The sequence below is a fragment of the Chanodichthys erythropterus genome, chromosome 4, assembly GCF_024489055.1.
Source record: "Chanodichthys erythropterus isolate Z2021 chromosome 4, ASM2448905v1, whole genome shotgun sequence".
NCBI lineage: Eukaryota > Metazoa > Chordata > Actinopteri > Cypriniformes > Xenocyprididae > Chanodichthys > Chanodichthys erythropterus.
The window spans coordinates 20308197-20331524 of NC_090224.1; the positions used below are offsets into that span (position 1 = coordinate 20308197).

At 34.8% G+C, this 23328-nt stretch overlaps 1 protein-coding gene across 5 annotated transcripts in view; it reads right to left on the reverse strand.

Annotated features, from left to right (window-relative positions):
• The window catches only part of kif13bb (kinesin family member 13Bb), a 46668-nt gene that overhangs the window by 10628 nt on the left and 12712 nt on the right, over positions 1-23328 (reverse strand). For 4 of the 5 annotated variants that reach the window (XM_067384457.1, XM_067384454.1, XM_067384455.1 and 1 more), the window contains 27 exons: positions 22204-22216; positions 21977-22037; positions 21388-21480; positions 20428-20608; positions 17508-17595; positions 17284-17418; positions 14516-14628; positions 12774-12885; positions 12183-12395; positions 11974-12084; positions 10630-10764; positions 10310-10440; positions 8140-8226; positions 7777-7961; positions 7354-7585; positions 7086-7248; positions 6705-6851; positions 4949-5098; positions 4220-4345; positions 3935-4102; positions 3502-3659; positions 2407-2539; positions 2172-2288; positions 958-987; positions 695-794; positions 472-598; positions 99-154 (listed from right to left, as the gene is read on the reverse strand). In XM_067384457.1, the coding sequence (XP_067240558.1) occupies positions 99-154; positions 472-598; positions 695-794; positions 958-987; positions 2172-2288; positions 2407-2539; positions 3502-3659; positions 3935-4102; positions 4220-4345; positions 4949-5098; positions 6705-6851; positions 7086-7248; positions 7354-7585; positions 7777-7961; positions 8140-8226; positions 10310-10440; positions 10630-10764; positions 11974-12084; positions 12183-12395; positions 12774-12885; positions 14516-14628; positions 17284-17418; positions 17508-17595; positions 20428-20608; positions 21388-21480; positions 21977-22037; positions 22204-22216 (3365 nt within the window). Of the gene's footprint in view, positions 1-98; positions 155-471; positions 599-694; positions 795-957; positions 988-2171; positions 2289-2406; positions 2540-3501; positions 3660-3934; positions 4103-4219; positions 4346-4948; positions 5099-6704; positions 6852-7085; positions 7249-7353; positions 7586-7776; positions 7962-8139; positions 8227-10309; positions 10441-10629; positions 10765-11973; positions 12085-12182; positions 12396-12773; positions 12886-14515; positions 14629-17283; positions 17419-17507; positions 17596-20427; positions 20609-21387; positions 21481-21976; positions 22038-22203; positions 22217-23328 lie in introns of those variants that run through there. The other variant, XM_067384458.1, reaches the window with a different exon arrangement.

The window sequence follows — 23328 nt, forward strand, 5'->3', positions numbered from 1 at the left end:
TGCTCTCCATGTAGGGCACTCCCTTAGAAGGGAGCAGCCTATGTAGGCAGTAAGCATTCAAGCAGCACATTAGGATTTGGAACACATTAAATATTTACCACTGAGGTCCAGGAAGATGACTGGGATGTGGGTCTCCATTCCAGGCACAGGAACCCTGCAGGAACAGGAACCAGATAGTGAAAATAAGGTTCATCACTAAATTTAATTAACCCTCAGCACAAAAAAAATTCTGATCAACCAATCAAGTTGTTTTAGAACTTGAATTTTAAGCCCGGGACACACCAAGCTGATGTCAAAGAACTAGCGGCGACAAAAGCTGACTGTGTTGTTGCCTCTCATCAGCTGTGTCTCAGCCAATAAGCTGCACTTGAACACACCATGTTGACATTGTCTTGGTGTGTCCCAGGATATGTTATCGCTATGATTGTTAAATAGGAATGATGTTCAAAGGAAGAGCTGATGTGCATTTACCACTCCGCAGGGGCTCCTGGGATACCGCTGCCAGCAGAGGGCACCAGTACAGCGTTTCTCTCCTCCGTTAGTGTCAGACGGCACTCGAGCAGCTGGGACTCGCTCTCCACATCCTCTTCTGACTTATCTACAAGAAAGGTCAGTCACTTTTCTCCTATTTTCACCAAAGGTGTTCCCTGAATCTATACCAAAAGCTGAAACACATTTGACGGTGGATTCTTACCTTGCTTGCCGACAAGTTTCTGGAGGCGTTGGTCCAGATATTCCTGTCGTTCAGTTAGAGCCATGAGCCACTGGGCCCTCAGTCTCTCCAGATCAAACTCCTACAGGCAGAAACATGCATAAATATTAATCACATAAAGCTATATCTACAGTGCTGTACTGTAAAGCTCTTATGCTCACCAAATGAACTACACAAAAATTCAGAATATAGCCAATCATCACAGACATAATTTACATATTTAAAAAAAGACTAAAAATCATTACCTGATAACTGTCCACATCTTTATCTCCCACCTTCAAAAATAACATAGAAAAACTTTGAATCATGATTCTGATGTTGATCAATCCAGATTCTGTTCTAAATAAGGAGGTGTGTGCCTGCAGTTAGTAATTTGCATAAGACACACCCAACCATCTCCATATTAGGGCTTTCCTTTTGCTCTCTAAAAATGAGAGCGTACATGGTGAACTTGAGTAGAGCCAAGTGTGCAATTTTCAAAACCAATTTTATATAGGCCTCAATTACATGTGACCAACTAAATAACTATGCAGAACTGATCATTTTGGTTGCATATTAAGTATTAAACTATTAAATTATGACAGGGATTGGTCACATGACATCTGGGCTATTTTCAGTAACTAAACCAAAACTATTTTAATTAACAAAAATGTTCTTAAAGCTGAAATAAAATAAAATGCAAATAAAAGATGTAAAACAAGCTAAATGTTAGCAATGTTTCCTCTGCAACTAACTAAAATAAGTTTAAGTTGATGCACTAAAAATTACTAACTGGAAATAAATAAAAACTAAAACAATATATAATATAATATAATATAATATAATATAATATAATATAATATAATATAATATAATATAATATAATATAATATAATATAATATAATATAATATAAATTATTAGTATATAATATCAAATAAATATCATATTAATATAAGTAAAAAATAAAATACAAATGACAAAATAACAAATTACTAAAACCAAAACGATTAAAAAAATAAAAAATAAAAAAATAAAAAAATTATATATATATATATATATATATATATATATATATATATATATATATATATATATATATATATATATATATATATATATATATATATAAGCTAATTCAAAATATTAATTAAAAACAATCATATATAAATAATACTGAAATAAAACTGCATAACAGAACGGATAATTTTTTATTACATATTAAGTATTAAACTATTAAATTAAATTATACAAGATGATTTATTGTAGGGTAACTTAGTGTCACTCCACGTTAATAAAAATTACATCTAAAAATAATTTTACTTTAATGCATTACATGTTGTTGAGGTTACCCATGTCTGGTTTGATGTAAGTGGCTTGTTAGTGAATCAAGATTTATGTGTGAAAACATTTTGCACAAAGACTTAGTACAACAACGTAAAAAAACAAACAAAAAAAACAGTAAAGATGAGTTTTTTCACCCTCTGATGGACCTCCACATTCCCGATGGAGACGTTGAGCACAGACTCCGTGATTAGAGGCATGGTGCCAGAGTCCTGGACTGAACGCACCTCCACCTGAACACGCCTGGACTGACCCTGTCACACATTCATGAACTGCATCATAAGACACACTGCATCCAGGTCAGATTATCAATGAAATGATGCGTCAAGGTGAAGTTTTACACCTCGTACTATCATTAATATCCACACAGACCTGTTTAAGCTGAAAGATTCCTCCTGTGCAGACGTCCTTAGCTGGCTGAACCTCCACCGGCACAAACTCTCCCGCATCGTTCAGCTCCAGGATCTGCACCCAGAGCTCCAGCCTGCGGGTCACTTCACTCCACCTGCACACAGAACAACGCAGAAGAGACCGCTTCATTTCCAAAGCGAGTCAGAGAGCATGGAAAATGGCCATGAAAAACGACCCGTTTTAGAATTATTATCTGATATGATCAAAATTTTTAACCATCATTTAAAAGCATATCAGCATCAAAGTCTATATTCATGGCAAACTAAAGAGTAACAAAATTTAAAATATGTAAAATAACAATAATGTTTCAATTAATTGTATAAAATCATTTAACAATATTATCTATTAAAACAAAAAATAAAACTAAGAGGCTAAATGTAAAATAAAATAATTTTGTCAAACCTCTTTAACCTAAAATATTAAGTACCCGTGATTTTAAGTCAAAATAATTTAACAAAACATTACTGTTCACAGTTCTCTGATGTTGGTAAATGGTCACATGACATGCATTGTCACAATTATGTTTATTAATATTTGACTAAAATATTTTACTAAGTGTTTTATTTTGACTTTTAAATAAAAAATATATTTTAATTATTTATTCCATTTTAATTTGACATTAAATTCCAGTTGATGATCTCAATACATGCAGGTAAAAAAACAAAATATAGTTCTATTTGTTAATATTTTACTAAATTATTTTTGTGTTTTACTTTGAAGTATTTTATTTTGACTTTTTTAAATGAAGATTTTAAAATGATTTATTTTACATTAATGTTGGTTCATAGTCACATGCAGGTAAACAAAGAAAATATTTTAGCCATATTTATTAATAATTTACTAAATTATTTTAGCAAGTGTTTTATTTTGAAGTTTTTTACCTTACATTTTTATCATATAATTATTCTTAGCTTTTCATCAACTTACGAACCCTAGTTTGAGAAACCCTGCCCTGTGAATCACGATCACCTGAACATTGACTAAATCTATTCTGCTGTCACAGAAATAATCTGTGATGCATGTTGTGTTTCAGAAGTATTATAAAGACTGGTGTACCTCTCTCTGAGAGAGCGAGTCTTCGCCTGAATCACTCCAAGGTCCCAGAGAGCCAGATTCCTGCGAGGGTTTGCCTGTTTGTGACCATAGACCTCAACAGCCACGGCTCCCTCCGTCAGAAACTCCAGGAAGTCTTCAGTTACGGTCACTTCCAGATTCTACAGATGCGGAAAGAGATGTATGATGACTTACACAGTTTATACATAAAAGAAAAAACGAGAGAAACCAGACACGTTTCACTGTAATGCTTTATTCAATGTGATAGAACTATTTTTGTATTGCTTTTAAAGTTTATGGCACAACCAACTCGGAAACTCAAGTTTCCCAGTAGTAAACATGACTTGAGAGGGCATTCGTGTCCAATTTCCTATAATAAATTTGAAGACAGCATCATTCCTGCAGCACATGATGAGACTGAAATGAGTGTTTTAACCTTGCAGTTGTCAAACAACACCAGGGACTGCGGCTCTCTGCTGCTGGGAGCGGTCAGGCCGACCTCCGGAGCGATAAACACGGGTTCCTTCTGCTCCCAGAAATAATACTGACAGAACACGAAATTCGAGAGGTGCTGAGGTAGTCCTGTCGCCTGCAACACCTTGATCTGGAAAGAGAAAAAGTCCTACACTCAACTCCAGTTTAGACTTTCATAGTTAGTATTTTAATTCTGTGCATAATGAATGATTGCATGTTTGATTGGAGACTTCCTGTTTTAACTGACCATGCAGGTAAGTTTGCGTTCTTGCATCTCGCCGTCTGGACTGATGTCAGAGTCCCCGCCCCCCGTCTCACACTCCTCTAGTTCTCCACTCAGACGCTCGACTTCTACGTGAAGACGACCTGCCACCTAGAAACACACACACAAAACCAATGGTTATAAATCCCTTCCCTAGCAGTTTGTCAGAACTGTGATGATGTATTAACTTAAGACAAGATACTACAGGTGAAACCATTGTTTTTTTCATGCACATTTTGGGATTTTGGGCTATTTTGCTTCCATTACATGTCTACTTTTAGATTAGTGGAAAGAAAACATCCAAAAAACAAATTTAAGTGTTTTTTATTGCACTTTATCTGTTTGTGTCTGTAGATTTCAATTACAAAACATGTATTTAAAGGCAGTGAGTTTGAGTCAGAAATCTCCAGCAGCTTTACATACACCAAACTTTACAGTTTTATTCCTGTCTATATTCTGAAGGTTTTTACTGAGGGGTATGCTCATATAACATTTGCATGATTTATATAGCATTTTATTCCTTAAAACGTTGTGCAAACTTTTTTTTTTCTGGCTATTGACAGTATTTTCTGATACATACAAAAAATGACATGTAAAACATTTTATTTTTTTATTCTATTCACCTGAGGTGTCTAAGGTATAAAATATAATATGAAAACAACACCCTTTTCTAAACAAAGTATAAACATTATAATGAATCTGGTTTGTTTATACCTCCCCCTTCTGGTTGATGATGGGTACTGCGTACTGTAGCTTGACATCATACAGCAGACAGGACAGGAAGACGTTCGCCACACCAATCAGACTATGATTCTCCTGCTCGTCGAAGAACGGATCGGCACGCTTGAAGTAGGAACGCATGACCTGAGGACAGACAAGGATGAGATGAACAATGAATATACAGGTGCTGGTCATATAATTAGAATATTGTGAAAAAGTTCATTTTTTTATTGTAAATTATTTTTAAAAATGAAATATATTGTAGATTCCCTACATGTAAAGTAAAACATTTCAAAAGTTTTTTATTTTTTTTTATTTTGATGATTAGAGCGTACAGCTCATGAAAGTCCAAAATCCAGTATCTCAAAATATTAGAATATTTCCTAAGATCAATCAAAAAATGGATTTTCAAAAAAGAAAAGTTCAAGTTCTTTAAAGTATGTTCATTTGTGCACTCAATACAGCATCAGTGAAGTGTGGCATGGAAGTGATCAGCCTGTGGCACTGCTGAGGCACTATTAAGCATTCAGATCATCTGTATATTGTTGGATCGACTGTTTCTCATCTTTCTCTTGAAAATATCCCATAGATTCAGGGGTCAGGCATGTTGGCTGGCCAATAAAGCACAGTAATATCATGGTCAGCAAACCTTGGAAGTGGTTTTTGCACTGTGGGCAGGTGCTAAAGTCCTGCTGGAAAAGGAAATCAGCATCTCCATAAAGCTTGTCAGCAGATGGAAGCATAAAGTGCTCCAAAATCTCCTGGAAGATGGCTGCATTGACTTTGCACTTGATAAAACACAATGGACCAACACCAGCAGACGTCACGGCCCCCCCAAATCATTACTGACTTCAGAAACTTCACACTAGACTTCAAGCAGCTTGGATTCTGTGCCTCTCCAGTCTTCCTTCAGACTCTGGGACCATGATTTCAACATGAAATGCAAAATTTACTTTTATCTGAAAAGAGGACTTTCGACCACTGTTCACTGTCCAGTTCTTTTCTCCTTAGCCCAGGTAATATGCTTCTGATGTTGTTTCTGTTTCAGAAGTTGCTTGGTAGTCCTTTTCCTGAAGATGTCTGAGTGTGGTAACTCTTGATGCGCTGACTCCAGCTTCATTCGACTCATTGTGAAGCTCTCCCAAATGTTTGAATCGGCTTACTTGACAGTATTCTCAAGCTTGCGGTCCCTGTTGCTTGTGCACCTTTGCCTACCCAATATCTTCCTTCCAGTCAACTTTGTATTTAATATGCTTTGATATATCACTCTGTAAACAGCCACCCCATTCAGTAATGACCATCTGTGACTTACTCTCTTTGTGGAGGGTATCAGTGATTGTCTCCTGGACCATTGCAGTCAGCAGTCTTCCCCATTAGTGTGGTTTCAAAGAACAAGAGATACCAGAAATTTATACTGTAGGTCATTTAATGAAACTCACATGTAAATATTCTAATATTTTGAGATACTGGATTTTGGACTTTCATGAGCTGTACGCTCTAATCAACAAATTAAAAAAAAAAAAAAAACTTTTGAAATGTTTTACTTTACATGTAGGGAATCTAGTATAAATTAAAGTTTCATTTTTAAAAATATTTTCACGATATTCTAATTAAATGACCAGCACCTGTATATGTATGTGTGTGTATATTAGTCACTACAATTATTGTTGCTGCAATAAAAATGTGTACCAAGGTAAATTATGGTAAATGTACAGTAGCTGCATTAAAGTTCTCATGTGATTTGACATACAGGATTGTCCTCGTCATAGTCTTTCCACTCCTGGTAGAGCTCTCTCATGTCCACCAGCCGGTTCTCCATCTTCTCCATGGCCCAGATCTGCTTCCCTTTGCCCTTCCTCCTCACCTCCACCGCCGGCTCGCTCAGAACAGTGTCCCGCTGCAGGAAGGAGAACATGAAAGCTGCACTTTCACCCTAACTCAGAATTCAACAAGGTAATTTTTTAGTGTATAATAGTAATGGAAAGACCAAATAATATCCTTAGGATGGTTGTTTAAATGAAGCACTTTCTTTTTTTAGTGAATTTCCATGACTGTTCATGTTCATAAAGACTAAACTCAACAAAAACAATTTCTAGCTGATAAAATATGTTTCAGAAGTGTCTGTCCTGACCTTGCGGTTGGCGTTGAGGTTGGCAGCAGGTATCTGCAGTGTAACTTTATATTCTGTTTTCTTGTTGAGCTCTTCAGAGATGAATCCAGCCTCCTGCACCAGCAGATTGGCCTTCACGATCTGTTCTCTGAGCTTACGCAGAGTTCGGTTCATCAAAGCCTCCCTGAGGCCACATAAAACATGAGATGTGGCACACAAACGCATATCAAATACTTCTGTGGTTTCGAATGCAAGTCAAAATGCATCAAGGCGAAGTTTTGTCTCTCACCTCTCCTCACTCCACTGGCGCAGTCGGCTCTGTGAGGAGACCGAGCTCACGTTGAGATTCTCGCTGCTTCGGTGGTGCTGCGGATGAGAGCCCTGCGTCTGCAGCTCCGACGACAGACGTTTGCGCAGCTGCTGCAGCTCCTGCTCGTACATCAGCCGCTGACGCTCCAGAGCCGAACGCTTCTCCTCCTCGTGTCTGCGCTCCAGAGAATGAAGCACTGACTGCATCGGGTCTGAGAAACATTTCATAGATAAAGGGCAAAGTATTAAAAGAAATACTTCATTATTTTAATATCAACAGACTTTAACTTGGGTCTCAAAGGGTTTTTTAAAGGTTTGTAATAGTTATAGCAGCACAGAATCACCCTTTAAAGCAGCTTATATTGATTGTAATAGTCAGTCTGTCATGTGACGTGTCCCTCACCGTTGTTTCCCAGAGCTTTCATCATGACTTCTGTCTGTGCAGACTCAAAACTGAAGCTGGTGTCATTGGAGCCGTGACTGAGACGGTCTAGATCCACATCTAGACACTCAGGGTGAAGACCAGCCTTCATCATAGACCCTTCCTCATCCTCCACGCCAACGCGATACGCGTTAGACACGCTGATCCTGAGAAACGCAAAGAGAAGAACGACACTTTTACACACACAGGTTTTGATCAATTTAAGAAGAGGACACATAAAATGTCTTTGAGTCTTTGAGATTATAATCAGCCAGAGTTTTCATTCTGAAACACAAGTAAAGCCAGAACCCGTACTTGACCCGAGGGTGAATGTGTCTCACTGACCTGAAGAAGTGGTTGTTTCCCCACAGGATTCGATCCCCATGATGCAGCTGGACAGGAGACGAGATAACAGCTCCATTCACACACGTGCTGCACACAGAGACACGGTATATGAATGGTCACATTCACATATTCTTACTATCACTTGCAAAAGAGTAGAGACAGACTGAAGCATATTAATATGCAAATGTTACAATCAATATTATAACAATGTTACAATATATACACACTACAATATATACACACTAGTTTGGGATCGGTAAGATTTTTAATGTTTTTAAAAGAAGTTTCGTCTGCTCACCAAGGGTGCATTTACTTAATTAAAAATACAGTAATATTGTGAAATATTATTACAATTTAAAATAACTGTTTTCTATTTGAAAATATTTTAAAATGTAATTTATTCTTGTGATGGCAAAGCTGAATTTTCAGCATCATTACTTCAGTCTTCAGTGTCACATGATCCTTCAGAAATCATTCTAATATGAAGATCTGCTGCTCAAGAAACATTTAATGTGTACAATTGTACAAAATATTTGTGTACAATATTTTTTTTCAGGATTCTTTGATGAATAGAAAGTTCAAAAGAACAGTGTTTATCTGAAATCTAATCTTTTGTAACATTATAAATGTCTTTACTGCCACTTTTGATTGATTTCATTTCTTTAATTTCTTTTCAAAAAAATAAAACTAAAAATTCTGACTGACCCCAAACTTTTGAACGGTAGTGTATAATGCTACAGAAGCTTTGTATTTCAGATAAATGCTGTTCTTTTGAACTTTCTATTCATCAAGGAATCCTGAAAAAAAAAGTACACAACTGTTTTCAACATTGATAATAATAACAAATGTTTATTGAGCAGCAAATCAGCATATTAGAATGATTTCTGAAGGATCATGTGACACTGAAGACTGGAGTAATGATGATGAAAATTCAGCTTTGCCAACACGAGAATAAATTAATTTGTAAAATATATTTAAATAGAAAACAGTTTTTTTTAATTCTAATAAATTTTCACAATATTACTCTTTTACTGTATTTTTAATTAAATAAATGTAGCCTTGGTGAGCAGAAGAAACTTCTTTTAAAAACATAAAAAATCTTACCGATCCCAAACTTTTGAGCGGCGGTAGTGTGTATGTATTATATATATATATATATATATATATATATATATATATATATATATATATATATATATATATATATATATATATATATATATATATATATTTATTATAATAAATATAAACAAATAAATACCATTAAATTACATTTTCTTTTCAATTATGTTATGCATCATAATTATGAGTCCCCAACATGAGTGGTTTGGGTAAACCCTATGTTACTGAAAATCACACTAAGTGATGCTCTTTGAAAATGTCAAAATTCAGAAAGTTTTCTGTGACGGGTAGGTTTAGGATTAGGGGATAGAAGTTAGTTTGTACAGCATAATCTATCTTATATATATATATATATATATATATATATATATATATATATATATATATAAATATAAATATAAACAAATAAATACCATTAAATGACATTTTCTTTTCAATTATGTTATGCATTATGTCAATGTAGTTTTGTAAATTGAGTTAATTGTACAAACAAATGATCAATTAATTTGAGCTTTTGTAGTTAATTTCGGGTATTATTTATTTTTTTATTTTAATTTTAAAGTTTTAGTCATTTAGTTTTTTCTTCCATATACATATTCGTTTTTATACAAGTTTTACTTTTATTTATTTCAGTTTTAGTTAATTTAGTACTATATACAATACAAGTTAAACTAAATGAAAATATGAAATGATGCTTTTTTTTCAACCAGCCGAAATACAATTTATTTATTTATTTTTTTTAATAATTTTGTTTTTTCTTCCATATACATATTTGTTTTTATACAAGTTTTAGTTTTATTTAATTCAGTTTTAGTTATTTTAGTTCTATATACAATACAAGTTAAACTAAATTAAAATATGAAATGATGCTTTTTTTTCAACCAGCCGAAATAAAATAATTTATTTAGTTAATGTTTATTTTATTTCAAGTAATGAAAATGTTTTTTTTTGTTGTTGTTGGTTTTTTTTTATGGCTTTAGTTTAATTTTAAACATGGTTTAATGTTAGACATATATACCAAACCCCGTGTGTATGTGTGAGTGATTACCGAGCGTTTCTCTTCGGGGTGATCGTTACTCCCAACTCTACTTTGATGTCTATGACACAATGCTCCGGCTGAATCGCCAAACCACACAACTGAATGTCCTGAGAGTCCGCAGATCCCACACGAGTGTGTTCCTGTACATAAACACACACACATAAATGAAATGCAACCCTTCAAACTTCACCAAATCATGTAGAATTAACCATTTGAATCAAAAATTTATACATGCATATATTTTACATAAATGTACATGTGAGAATTGTTTTATATGAAATATTCAAGCTGAGAAGGTAACACTAATTTTCATTAATTTGTGTCTGTACCTTTAAGTAATACACCAGCAGCTCATTGAGGGCGGGGTCTGCGTTCAGATTGACCAGGAAGCATTTTTCATCAATGACTCTGATCCCAGATGACTGCAGAGAAATTCCCAAACTTTCCAGCTGCTTCTGTCGCTCCTAAAGAACCAAACATACTCAATTCAGAAGACAGAAGCCATTGTGAACGCATGTTTTGCTGACTGTCCTGAGGGGTTTTCTCATTTCTTTAAATGCAAAAGAACCCAATAAAACCTCCACTGCCCACAATTATTATAAAAAGATCAACAATTATACACTGTAAAAATTATTTTTCAAAGTTGTAAGAAAAAAAGATTATTGGAATATAAATACCATCTTTCCATTTCGAAATTTCATGCATAATTAAAATGTGTTGCCTGCCATTTCTTTGTATTATTTGTGAAATATACCAGCAATTTCTGAGTGAATATTGTAATTGTTTACAATTACAAAAAAAAAATAAAATAAACAAACTTAAAGAGTTAGTGAGTTCACCCAAAAATGAAAATTCTCATGTCATTCCACACCTGTAAGACCTTTGTTAATCTTCAGAACACAAATTAAGATATTTTTGTTGAAATCCAATGGCTCTGTGAGGCCTCCATAGCCAACAATGACATTTCCTCTCTCAAGATCCATTAATGTACTAAAAACATATTTAAATCAGTTCATGTGAGTACAGTGGTTCAATAATATTATTATAAAGTGACGAGAATATTTTTGGTGCGCCAAAAAAAACAAAATAACGACTTATATAGGGATGTCCGATTTCAAAACACTGCTTCAGGAAGATTTTGAGCGTTATGAATCTTTTGTGTTTAAATCATGTCGAAATAAGTCGTTATTTGGTTTTTTTTTGCACATCAAAAATATGTTCAAAAATGTTTTTAGTACATTAATGGATCTTGAGAGAGGAAATGTCATTGCTAGCTATGCAGGCCTCACGGAGCCATCGGATTTCAACAAAAATATCTTAATTTGTGTTCTGAAGATGAACAAAGGTCTTACGGGTATGGAACGACATGAGGGTGAGTAATTAATAACAGAATTTTCATTTTTGGGTGAACTAACCCTTTCCATCAATCCACATCCATCAAAGCATTACTAGAGAGACGCTGGTTTGTCTGCAAGTCACTGTTCTTACATTAGCTCTGTTTTGGACTGGTAGTTTGATTGCATTTGATTACTGGATAATTTGACTGAAAACCCAAAGTTTAGAGGCTTAAAATTATCTTACCACAAATAGAGAAGCTAAATTGTATTAAAGAGTTAGAATAGAAATGTCAGTGTGATCTCAGATGCACATTCACCAGCTTGTGTGTTTAATACCTGTGCGATCTCTTCCGTCTTCCTGAGTTTCTCCTCCCAGCTCACCATCATCTCCTGGATCAGCTTCTCGGACTCCTCTAGTCTCTCTTTGAGCTCAGGAGCTTTCATTGACTTCACACACAGAAAAAAAGGAAAAAAAACACACTGTTGAACATGCTAGAGGTCAAAGTTCATCTCATATGCACAGCAGAGTTGTTAGTGTGTAGTACCTCAGCCTCGGTCAGCTGGCTGCGCAGTTTCTCCACCTCTTCTCTCAGCTCTCTGATGATTCTGGCGTTTGGATCTTCGTTAACCACAGCGTGATTAACGATGCTTTTGGCCCGGTCGGCGTACCTTAGCGTGGACAGAGTCTCGTCGTAGTTGTCGGCCGCCGGACTCACCGTGGCAACCATAGCTGTACGACTGTTGCCTCCTAAACTGTCCTGACATGCAAAAAAAAGAGGAAATTACATCAGAGAGTTGGGATGAAACCAAGCCAAATCTATGGCATCTTTTCTTGTAGATTTTTTTTTTTTTTTTTTTTTTTTAGCAAATAACAACCGTTATTATTACAATTTTATGCTGTGTGGGCATTTTTTTTTTTTGGTACTTTTTGTATTTTAAAAGTGCTGCATGGCTAAACTTATTTAAAAATTCTCCTTTTGTGTTTCAAAGAAATAACAGCAGCATACAGGTACTGAATGACATGGTGAGAGTAAAAAAATAATGTCAAAATCTTCATTTTGAGCCAATCTACTCTTTGAAGACTAATAATTAGATTCTTAAAAGGTGTGTAGTGTTAAAATAACACTTATCGTCACCTTTAGTAACCATGTGAGCACCGAGTCTCTGTAAGGAACAAATTTACTCTTGTTTTTTCCTGCGCCCTGCTCCGCCAATGCTGAAATCACCAGTCCAAGAGTCGTGAGAGACCTGAACACACACATTATCACAAGAATACACTTGAATGTGTGAATGATGGTGTGTTTGTGTGAAACCTGAAAATTTGAAGGTATCATAAAAAAAAAGAAATTAGATGTAAATTAAAAATAATTTAAATATATGCTTGCTTTAACTGTTATTTACTCAATAAACACACAAACACACACACACACACACACACACACACACACACACACACACACACACACACACACACACACACACACACACACACACACACACACACACACACACACACACACACACACACACACACACACACACACACACACAAAAAAACATTTCTTATACTGTTAATCTGCCAATGCAGTGTCTAAATAGCCAAATATCAGACAATGAATCTAATGAATTAATTTAGGAATGGAGGAGTCCCCAACGTGTGGTTTGAGTAAACCCTATGTTATGAGGAAAACAGCTTATAAAATCACACAAAGTGGTGCTCTTTGAAAATGTCAAAATTCAGAAAGTTTTCTGTGACCGGTAGGTTTAGGATTAGGGAATAGAAGTTTGTACAGCACAATATATATATATATATATATATATATATATATATAATGCTGTACAAACTTATATATATAAATATATATAATATAAATAAATTATATAAATATATATAATATAAATAAATTATATAAATATATATAATATAAATAAATTATATATATATATATATATATATATATAATTTATTTATATTATATATATTTATATAATTTATTTATATTATATATATTTATATAATTTATTTATATTATATATATTTATATATATAAGTTTGTACAGCATTATATATATATATATATATATATATAAACAAATAAATACCATTAAATGACATTTTCTTTTCAATTATGTTATGCATTATGTCAATGTATTTTTGTAAATTGAGTAAACAAATGATCAATTAATTTAAGCTTTTGTAGTTAATTTCGGGTATTATTTTTTTTAATTTTAATTTTACAGTTTTAGTCATTTTGTTTTTTCTTCCATATACATATTTGTTTTTATACAAGTTTTACTTTTATTTATTTCAGTTTTAGTTATTTTAGTTCTATATACAATACAAGTTAAACTAAATGAAAATATGAAATTATGCTTTTTTCAACCAGCCGAAATAAAAATTTATTTAGTTAACATTTATTTTATTCCAAGTAATGAAATTCCAAGTTTTTTTTTTTTTTTTATGGCTTTAGTTTAATTTTAAACATGGTTTAAAGTTAGACATATAGAGGTTTAGGGTTAGGGGATAGAAGTTTGTACAGCATAATCATTATGTCTATGGAAAGTCCCCATAAAACATGGAAACCCAACACGTGCGTGTGTGTGGGCATGTTGTGACATATCAGGACACATGTGTATAATGACATGGGTATGACATAGGTATTACAAGAAGAGGTGACTTATGAGGACATTACCCCATATCCCCACTTTTCAAAAGGCTTATAAATCATAGAGAATCAGTTTCCTGTGGTTAGGGTTAGGTTTAGGGGTAGGGTTTGTGTAGGGGGATATAAAATACGGTTTGTACAGTATAAAAACCATTATGTCCATGGAATGTCCCCACAATTCACAAAAACAAACGTGTGTGTGTGTGTCTAACCTGTTAATGTTGCTGCCTTCTTTGAGTCTTTCTCCTCCAGCTCCGGTTTTATCTGCTCTTTCACTGCCGGCCAGATCCACCAGACTGAGTTTACTCACCTTCTCTCCACTCGTCTGAAATAAACATTTCAATCTATCACAATAATACAGCCAACAGATCTGTCTTTTCTTTTAAGTCGGCATGAAATGGAAGTTGCAACCGAATTTACTACCATATTGTGATGTATTTCCAAATGAAATGACTATTTAAAAAAAATAATTATAATAAGGCCTGTAACATGCATTAGGAAAATAAATAGGGCCAAATATGATTTCATGCTGACTTTAAAGAGTTATTTTAGTATACTATTAGGGATTTTTCTTTTTTAAATTTAAAGGTGCCTTCGAACGTTTTTTTACAAGATGTAATATAAGTCTAAGGTGTCCCCTGAATGTGTCTGTGCAGTTTCAGCTCAAAATACCCCATAGATTTTTTTAAATTCATTTTTTGAACTGCCTACTTTGAGGCATAATTAGAAATGCTCCAATTCAGGCTGCGGCCCCTTTAAATCACGCGCTCTCCGCCCCCTCCCAAGCTCTTGATTCTATCACTGAATAAACAAAGTTCACACAGCTAATATAACCCTCAAAATGGATCTTTACAAGGTGTTCGTCATGCATACTGCATGTATGCATCGGATTATGTGAGTATAGTATCTATTTGGATGTTTACATTTGATTCTGAATGAGTTTGATAGTGCTCCGTGGCTAAAAGCTAATGCTACACTGTTGGAGAAATTTATAAAGAATGAAGTTGTGTTTATGAATTATACAGACTGCAAGTGTTTAATAATGAAAATAGCGCGGCTCTTGTCTCCATGAATACAGTAATAAATGATGGTAACTTTTAACAGTACATTAGCAACATGCTAACGAAACATTTAGAAAGACAATTCACAAATATCCCTAAAAATATCATGTTATCATGGATCATGTTAGTTATTATTGCTCCATCTGCCATTTTTCACAATTGTTCTTGCTTGCTTACCTAGTCTGATGATTCAGCTGTGCACGGATCCAGACGTTAATACTGGCTGCCCTTGTCTAATGCCTTGAACATGAGCTGGCATATGCAAATATTGGGGGCGTACATATTAATGATCCCGACTGTTACGTAACAGTCGGTGTTATGTTGAGATTCACCTGTTCTTCGGAGGTCTTTTAAACAAATGAGATTTATATAAGAAGGAGGAAGCAATGGAGTTTGAGACTCACTGTATGTCATTTCCATGTACTGATCTCTTGTTATTCAACTATGCCGAGGTAAATTCAATTTTTGATTCTAGGGCAACTTTAAAGTTGTCGTCATTTTATTGTGTTTTTGTCATGTTTACTGTTTTTTTTCCTACTTTGTCTATATAATTTTATTAATTATTATTTCAGTTATAATTTTTTTAGTACATCAAGTTAAGCTTAATGAAAAGAGAAATGTTGCTTTGGCAACAAGCTAATATGAAATAAGCTTAAGTTTTTTTTATTTTATTTTATTTCAGTTAAAGTGATAGTTCATCCAAAAATGCGCATCCAAGATGTAGGTGACTTTGTTTCTTCAGTAGAACACAAATGATGATTTTTAACTCCAACCGCTGCAGTCTGTCAGTCTTATAATGGGAATGAATGGGAACACGATCAATAAGAGTCGAAAAAAACTTACATAGACAGCAGAAGTGATGTCTAGCTCTCATTGAAGTATGCTCGAGACATCACTGCCATTGTCAGAGCGCGATCAGACCTCACTAAACGAGTGCTGAACGCAGTTGGACATAGAGGTGTTTTAGAGGTAAACAAAATCATAAATACTGTTCGGTTTCTCGCACAAACCGATCATTTCGTGTCTTAGGACATCAATGTGCCGTCACGAGCCGCAGGGTTTCATATGGATTTGTCTATGCAAGTTTTTTCAACTCTTATTGATCGTGTTCCCATTCACTCGACTGGCAGACAGTAACAGTTGGAGTTAAAAATCATCATTTGTGTTCTACTGAAGAAACAAAGTCACCTACATCTTGGATGTGCTGGGGGTAAGCAGATAAACATCACATTTTCATTTTTGTGTGAACTATCCCTTTAAATGTATTTTCTTTCAAATAATGAAAGTTTTTTTTATGGTTTTAGTTAACTTTAAAGCTGCAGTGTGTGATTTCTGCAATACTAGTTAAATCAAACTGAATTGCAAAAATAAATCAATTTTTTTATATTTTCAGAGGAAAATGTGAGTGATGCAAACATTTCTTTAGAAAATGTTAATGTATAACTATTTGCTCAATTTCAGTTAATGCCTCTAGTGGTGCTAGAATTACACATTTCACCTTTCATTAAAATGGTTTAAAGGTGCAGTAAGCGATTTCTGAGAAACACTGTTGATATTTGAAACAAACCAGAACAGCAGCTCCAGACAAACAACGACACTCATTATTTCATGGAAAGCTTTTCTAATATTAACACGGGTCCTAAAGCTCTTGCTTGATCATAACACTTCTTTTTCCAGTGATATTCCTCTGACATTTTTCTCTTCTGTAATGTCTCTCAGCCATCTCTCCTTCTTCAAATTTCCCTTACTCTGTCTCTCTTTCCCCATAATGAGTGGACACGCCCCCTACTGCTGATTGGCTACAAGTGTGTTCGGTCCGATCCACTTTCATCAGCATTTCTCAGAAATCGCTTACTTTTATATTTGATATCAGAGATAATATTTGATATTAAATTTGATATCAGAGATCTGCGTCTCACCCCAGTCTTCAGGTCTCTGAGCGTGTGTGTTAGAACGATGTTGAAGACGGCGTGTGATCGGCTGCTCTCCTCGTTCATGTTTGTGGCCGCCACAGTACGGGATTTATTCCCCTCCGACATTAGAGACTCGATGTCCTGAAAAACAAAAGAAAAGGTCATTCACAAACATACTGCTTTAGCACTGAGAGCATTAGACTGGAAATTCACGAAGGTGTCGGAAGAACCTTGTAACTGGTCACAGCGAGACGGGACAGACCGTCTACATACGGCCCCAACACATTATGCTCCCGGACCCTCAACGCCTGCCGGCTCCTGAGAGAAACAAGAGAGGAACATTCCAGCAGAGTTTCATAAGAGCCAACAATATATGCAGTACACAATGCAAAATATAATTTGAGCATATTAACAATTGTAATTTTAAAATGTCATGTTTTTTTACAGGATTTTCTTGAATGCTGGAAGCCTGATAGCAGGAAAAAAAAGCAGGCCTTGAAGGGTTACTTCACTGCTGGAAAAATGGGCTTTCAATAAAACTTGGCTGCCTATGTAGTAGAAAGGCGAAACAAATCGAAATCTGTGCCATTTCACTAAACAAAACAGAAAAAAGGGCTGTTGTCCTCCTTTTAGCCAAATAGGAAAACTTCAACACCCATAATTCACTGGCCATGTTGCCATCCAAGGCCACGCCCAGTCTGCTCCTATTGGATAGGCTTGACCCTAGTCAAATAGAACCCTGCTTTAGTAGGAAATACTGCTTTGCAAACTTTTAGTCATAATCATGTCAAATTGTATTGTTCCTGGGTGCAAAAACAGTAAAAGTTTAGCAAGAATGAATTACGTTCGGTTTCCAGTGAAGGATCCAGCGTGTTTTAGCCAGCGGCTAAAGGCTTCAAAGCATTGTAAATATGGAGAAAATGCCGTGATGGAAAATCTGAAAAACCTCAGTCAACATTTCAAACTGGATGACCGTGAACATGACCATGAACAGAGTGTTTTAGGGCAAAAGAAGGGGAAAAAAAATGACATTTAACCTGCCATTTCAACAGTTAAAGGTGCTAAAGAGGATCTTTTCGTCGACTGAGAAACCAAAGACTGTTACTGAGTTTTTGAAATGAGTGCATGTGTAAGAACAACCCCCCTCCTTTCGAGGGAACGCCTCCCAAAACTCGTGCAGGAGTATTGGAACACGGCAGTGACTGACAAGCCAGAGGGCCAATCGTTTACGCGATGATCGCGTAAACGATTGGCTGATGTTTTTAAGGCCCTACCTTGTGCACAGATGATGTATATTAATATTATTCCTTTCAGTGCACCTAATAAATAGTCTTTTATCAGTTAGTAAAGACAGTTTCAAGTAATATTGCAAAAATGTATAGAACAAAACATCGTCTTTAGCACCTTTAAAGGGTTAGTTCACCCAAAAATGAAAATTCTGATTGAAAATTCACATCCTTAAGACCTTCATTCATCTTCGGAACACATATTAAGATCTTTTTGATGAAGTCTGAGAGATTTCTTACCCTCCATAGAGATCCAACACAACTACCAATTACAAGCCCCAGAAAGGTAGTAAAGACATCATTAAAGACTCCAGTGGTTTAACCTCAATATTATTAAGCAACGCGAGTTCTTTGTTTGCGCAAAAAACATAATTGCCCACTTTATTTACAAAATAATATTATCCAAAGCCTGTTCACACAAAAGTGTCAGCTCTCACGTGAACAAAATGCATGAGTCGTGGTATGGTGCGTTCACACCAGACACGAATGAAGCATTAAGCGCAAGTGATTTACATGTTAAGTCAATGCAAAGACGCCATAGACATCGTGCAGCACGAATTGAGCGTCTCGGGCATTTGACGCGGGTAACGCGTGATTCTGAACTTTGGCGAATATTCGCGCCGAGTTAACCAATCAGGAGCTTGCTCTATTAGTGACGTGATGACATAGCGAGCAGAGGCAGAAATCTGAAACAACAATGGAGGACAAAATCATCGTCACTGTATGTGGATACCCGGAGCTGTACGATACATCTTCGTACTTTTATAAAAACAAGAAATAAAAAGGATCTCGCTTGGAAGAAAGTGAGTAAGGAGGTCGGACAATCTGGTGAGTTGTAAAAAAATGCTCTTTACTCAATTTGAGCTTATATATTATATATATATATATATATATATATATACATACATATTGAGACTTTATTTTACAACTACCTTTCCCGCTGATGAATTTGCATCTGTTGTGAAGTGAATTTCACACGCAAATGAAGCAAGTAAACTCAAAATGTTCAAGTGTCCAACTACGCGCAAATGGCACGATTTATTTGCGCAAGTCGCGTCTGGTGTGAACACCCCAGTACTCTTTTGAACGCGCGTTGCAGATCAATATTTTTGATTTTTTTGCGCAAACAAAGCACTCGCGCTGCTTCATAATATTGAGGTTAAACCACTGGAGTCACATGGATTACTTTAATGATGTCTTTACTATCTTTCTAGATCTTGAAAGTGGTAGTTGCGTTGGATCTCTATGGAGGAACAGAAACCTCTCAGACTTCAAAGATCCTAATTTGTGTTCTGAAGATGAATGAAGGTCTTACGGGTCTGGAACGATACGTGGGTGAGTAATTAATGACAGAATCGTTTTCATTTTTGAGTGAACTAACCCTTTAATTTGGAAGAGGAACAGGGAGCACCTCGCGCCCAACCCCCTGAAGCAATACGGCGTTAGGGTCCCTTTTGCGGCAAGTCCTTTCACTCGGCGGCCATCTTTAAAATGCCTCTCAGGAAACTATTTCAATCAAGTGTAGCTCCTATATCTTAGAATGGGGATACATATGGAGCTGTTTAGCAAGCTTACGATTAAATTTCATATTTGAATTCACCAATTAAATCTGACAACAACTGTCTCATAAATTTTGTCTGAACACTCAAATCAAGACAAAAAAAATACATACACGCAGGATGACGTGTTTTGCTGACAAAAAAAAGAAAGAAAAAAAAGAATTTCTCTGCCCAGGTAACAGAGAAAGAGTAAACATTGTTCATTTACACATACTACTGACATTGTAACAATGCAAAGCAGGTTGAAAATCGGTGAACTCACAATTTAACTGGAAAGTGATGTGCATGTATTTGTTCATCCTCACCCTTTGGGATCTAGAAGGTCTCGCACCTTCTCGTTGTAAATCTCCATGTATGAGACCTCCACGGTGAAGCTCTCGCCCTCCCTCTGCTCCTGTACGGTGCGCTCAAACAGAGAGCTGCACAGACGCGGGGTCAGACCCGGCTGCTCGGCCGTTCCCATCATCGTGTACGACTTTCCTGAGCCTGCAGCCAATCAAGGTAAAGAGAGAACAGCGTGAACCAATCAGAAATCAGGATTTTGCTTAACCCTATAAACATAAATTTCTAAGGCCTCTAAATTATCAACATGATCAAAACTTATACTAAATGCCATCTGCCATACTATCTTAGCATGTAAAAGGCCTTTTAGTATACTTGTAAAAAAAAAAGTCCGCCTTCAGGTTATGGTTCATGTGTCTTTTTGCTGTGAAATCTTTACTGATTTTTATAAAGTAAATGTAAGAATAACTTTTATATTGTTAGTAATATTTCAAGATGAACACTTACTGGACTGAACAACTAATCCATACATTGTTTTTCATTCATGTTAAAATGTGAGTATTAAATATGATCCATCAGGCTTTTAAGGAAGGTTTATCAGTTCATCTCTCATTTCATTTCATTATGCTTTGATCATAAAACTAAGCATTTATATATTATCTTACTAAGACATTTTATTGGGTGATATAGAGTGGAAACTGATATTTTTTATGATTTTATGCAAGTATACTGTTTTTGCCCATATAAATACCTGCATCAAACTGCACAATTTTGCTCAGTTTGGGCCTTTTTCTCCTGAGTATTATTTCATATGTCAGGCTTTATAGGGTTAAATTTGTTTTATTGTTGCGGTTTTATTGTTTTGTTTAATGCACAGCAAGTAAAGCAGGTACAAGTAAAAAAAAAAAAATTAAAGTAGGCCTGCTTAAACCTTTCATGGAGACTAATAAGACTTTTTGCATAGATAGCTTTCCTAACAGTACCTGTTTGCCCATATGCAAATATACAGGCGTTGTATCCTAGAAAAGCGCTGTCCAGAAGACTCACTCCAAGACACTGAAACACCACATCCTGACCTACAGGTTAGAAATGACAAAATATAAATAAGCATGTATTGCAATTGAGAGTGGCATCATGAATCAGTAAATCAGTTTAAAATACTGCAGAAACGTTCAATACAAGTTTATCAAATGCCTTAAAGTTTATTGTCCCGTTTACTTCCATTGCAAGTGTGTTTCTGTAACTGCAATTTTAATAATTTGTAAATTAAAATTTATGGTAATTAACATAAATGCAGCAACTGCTTCTTGAGCTTAGGTTGTCTTGAGCCCTAAACATTTATTTTAGAGCTGATAAACTACAGATGAACAGCAGATTTTATAAAGTAGTTTTACAGGTTTGTCTGTTCTTCAGAAAAGTTCACAAGGAAACATGCAGGGAATACTGATGTCTGTAAGAGTTTCTATTGTCATCATAAATGATTCATATCACTGCAGTATAAACAGATTAAAGAGTTTCCATAATGGGGATAGTCATCATCAGTGAAACGAATTATTTTTATTATCAACAGACCTGCAAACTTGGCTGCTTCAGCCTCATCCATAGACCAGAAGCAATAATCATATGCAAAAACCTGAAACGAGACATTGCAAATGTCTAAAGACCGTGTAACAAGTGCATGTCAACAAAAGTAATGACTTTACAAAGCAACTTTTCTGTAATGCACATAATTCATGATATAGTGACCTAAAGCTTTTGTTCACATCAATGTAATGCAGAAATGACAAATGAGAACTCACCTTTGGTTTGTTCCTGTATTCACAAAAGGACAGAAGCAAAAACAACAACAAAAAATATTAATATTAGATATGCATCACATTCACTCAATAGAAAATACAAATAAAGAAAAAATGAGTTGTTTCTCTTTTTAAAGAAATTAAAAATTTTGTACCATTTTAGACAAAAATACTATTTCAGTTTTTCTACTTCAATATTTCACATTTGATTAAATTTGTTACTTGCCGTTTCTTTGTACTTATTTATGTGTCAAATTTACTAGCAATTTCAGAGAGAAAATAGTTCAATCCTACAGCAAATTTTGTCTACAGTAGTTTTGAAAAAATGTGTTTTAAAATATCTCTCTACTTGAGTTGAGTTTTCATAGTCCACATTCCCACTGTTTTTAACCAATTCAATGACTATATAATATTTAAAAATTAAAAAAAATAAATAAAAGTAATACATTTTAATTACAATATTACACTTTTTAAAAAAAATCAAGTAATAAATTTAATTTAACTGTAAAATTACAATAATAATATTTAATTTCTTCATTTTCAATGTTTTTTTTTTTTTTTTTTTTTTTTTTTTTTTTTGTGGTTGGCATCAAAGAAAGTAGTCTAGCTGTAATATGAAGCTTTACCTGTAAATATGACAATACATTTATAGCTCTGACTGATTTTAAATTATAATTTTGGCCACCCCTGAAATGGGTCATACCATTAACATGACCTGAGCAGTTGAATTAAATATGCTATAAACTAGGGACATACATTTATTGCATGAGCACAGAACATAATGTGTTTAAAATGCATATACACAGTTCAGTTGAATGATAACATTTGTCCTCTTTAAAGGATTAGTTCACTTTCAAATAAAAAATAGCCCAAGCTTTACTCACCCTCAAGCCATCCTAGGTGTATAAGACTCTCTTCTTTCTGATGAACACAATCTGAGATATTTTAATAAATATCCTGACGCATTCGAGCTTTATAATGGCAGTGAATGAGAATTACAACTATGAGCTGAAGAAAGTGAATCCATCCGCATCCATCCATCATAAACATAGTCCACACGGCTCTGAGAGGTTAATAAAAGCCTTCTTAAGTGAAGCAATGCATTTGTGTAAAAAAAAAAAAATCCAT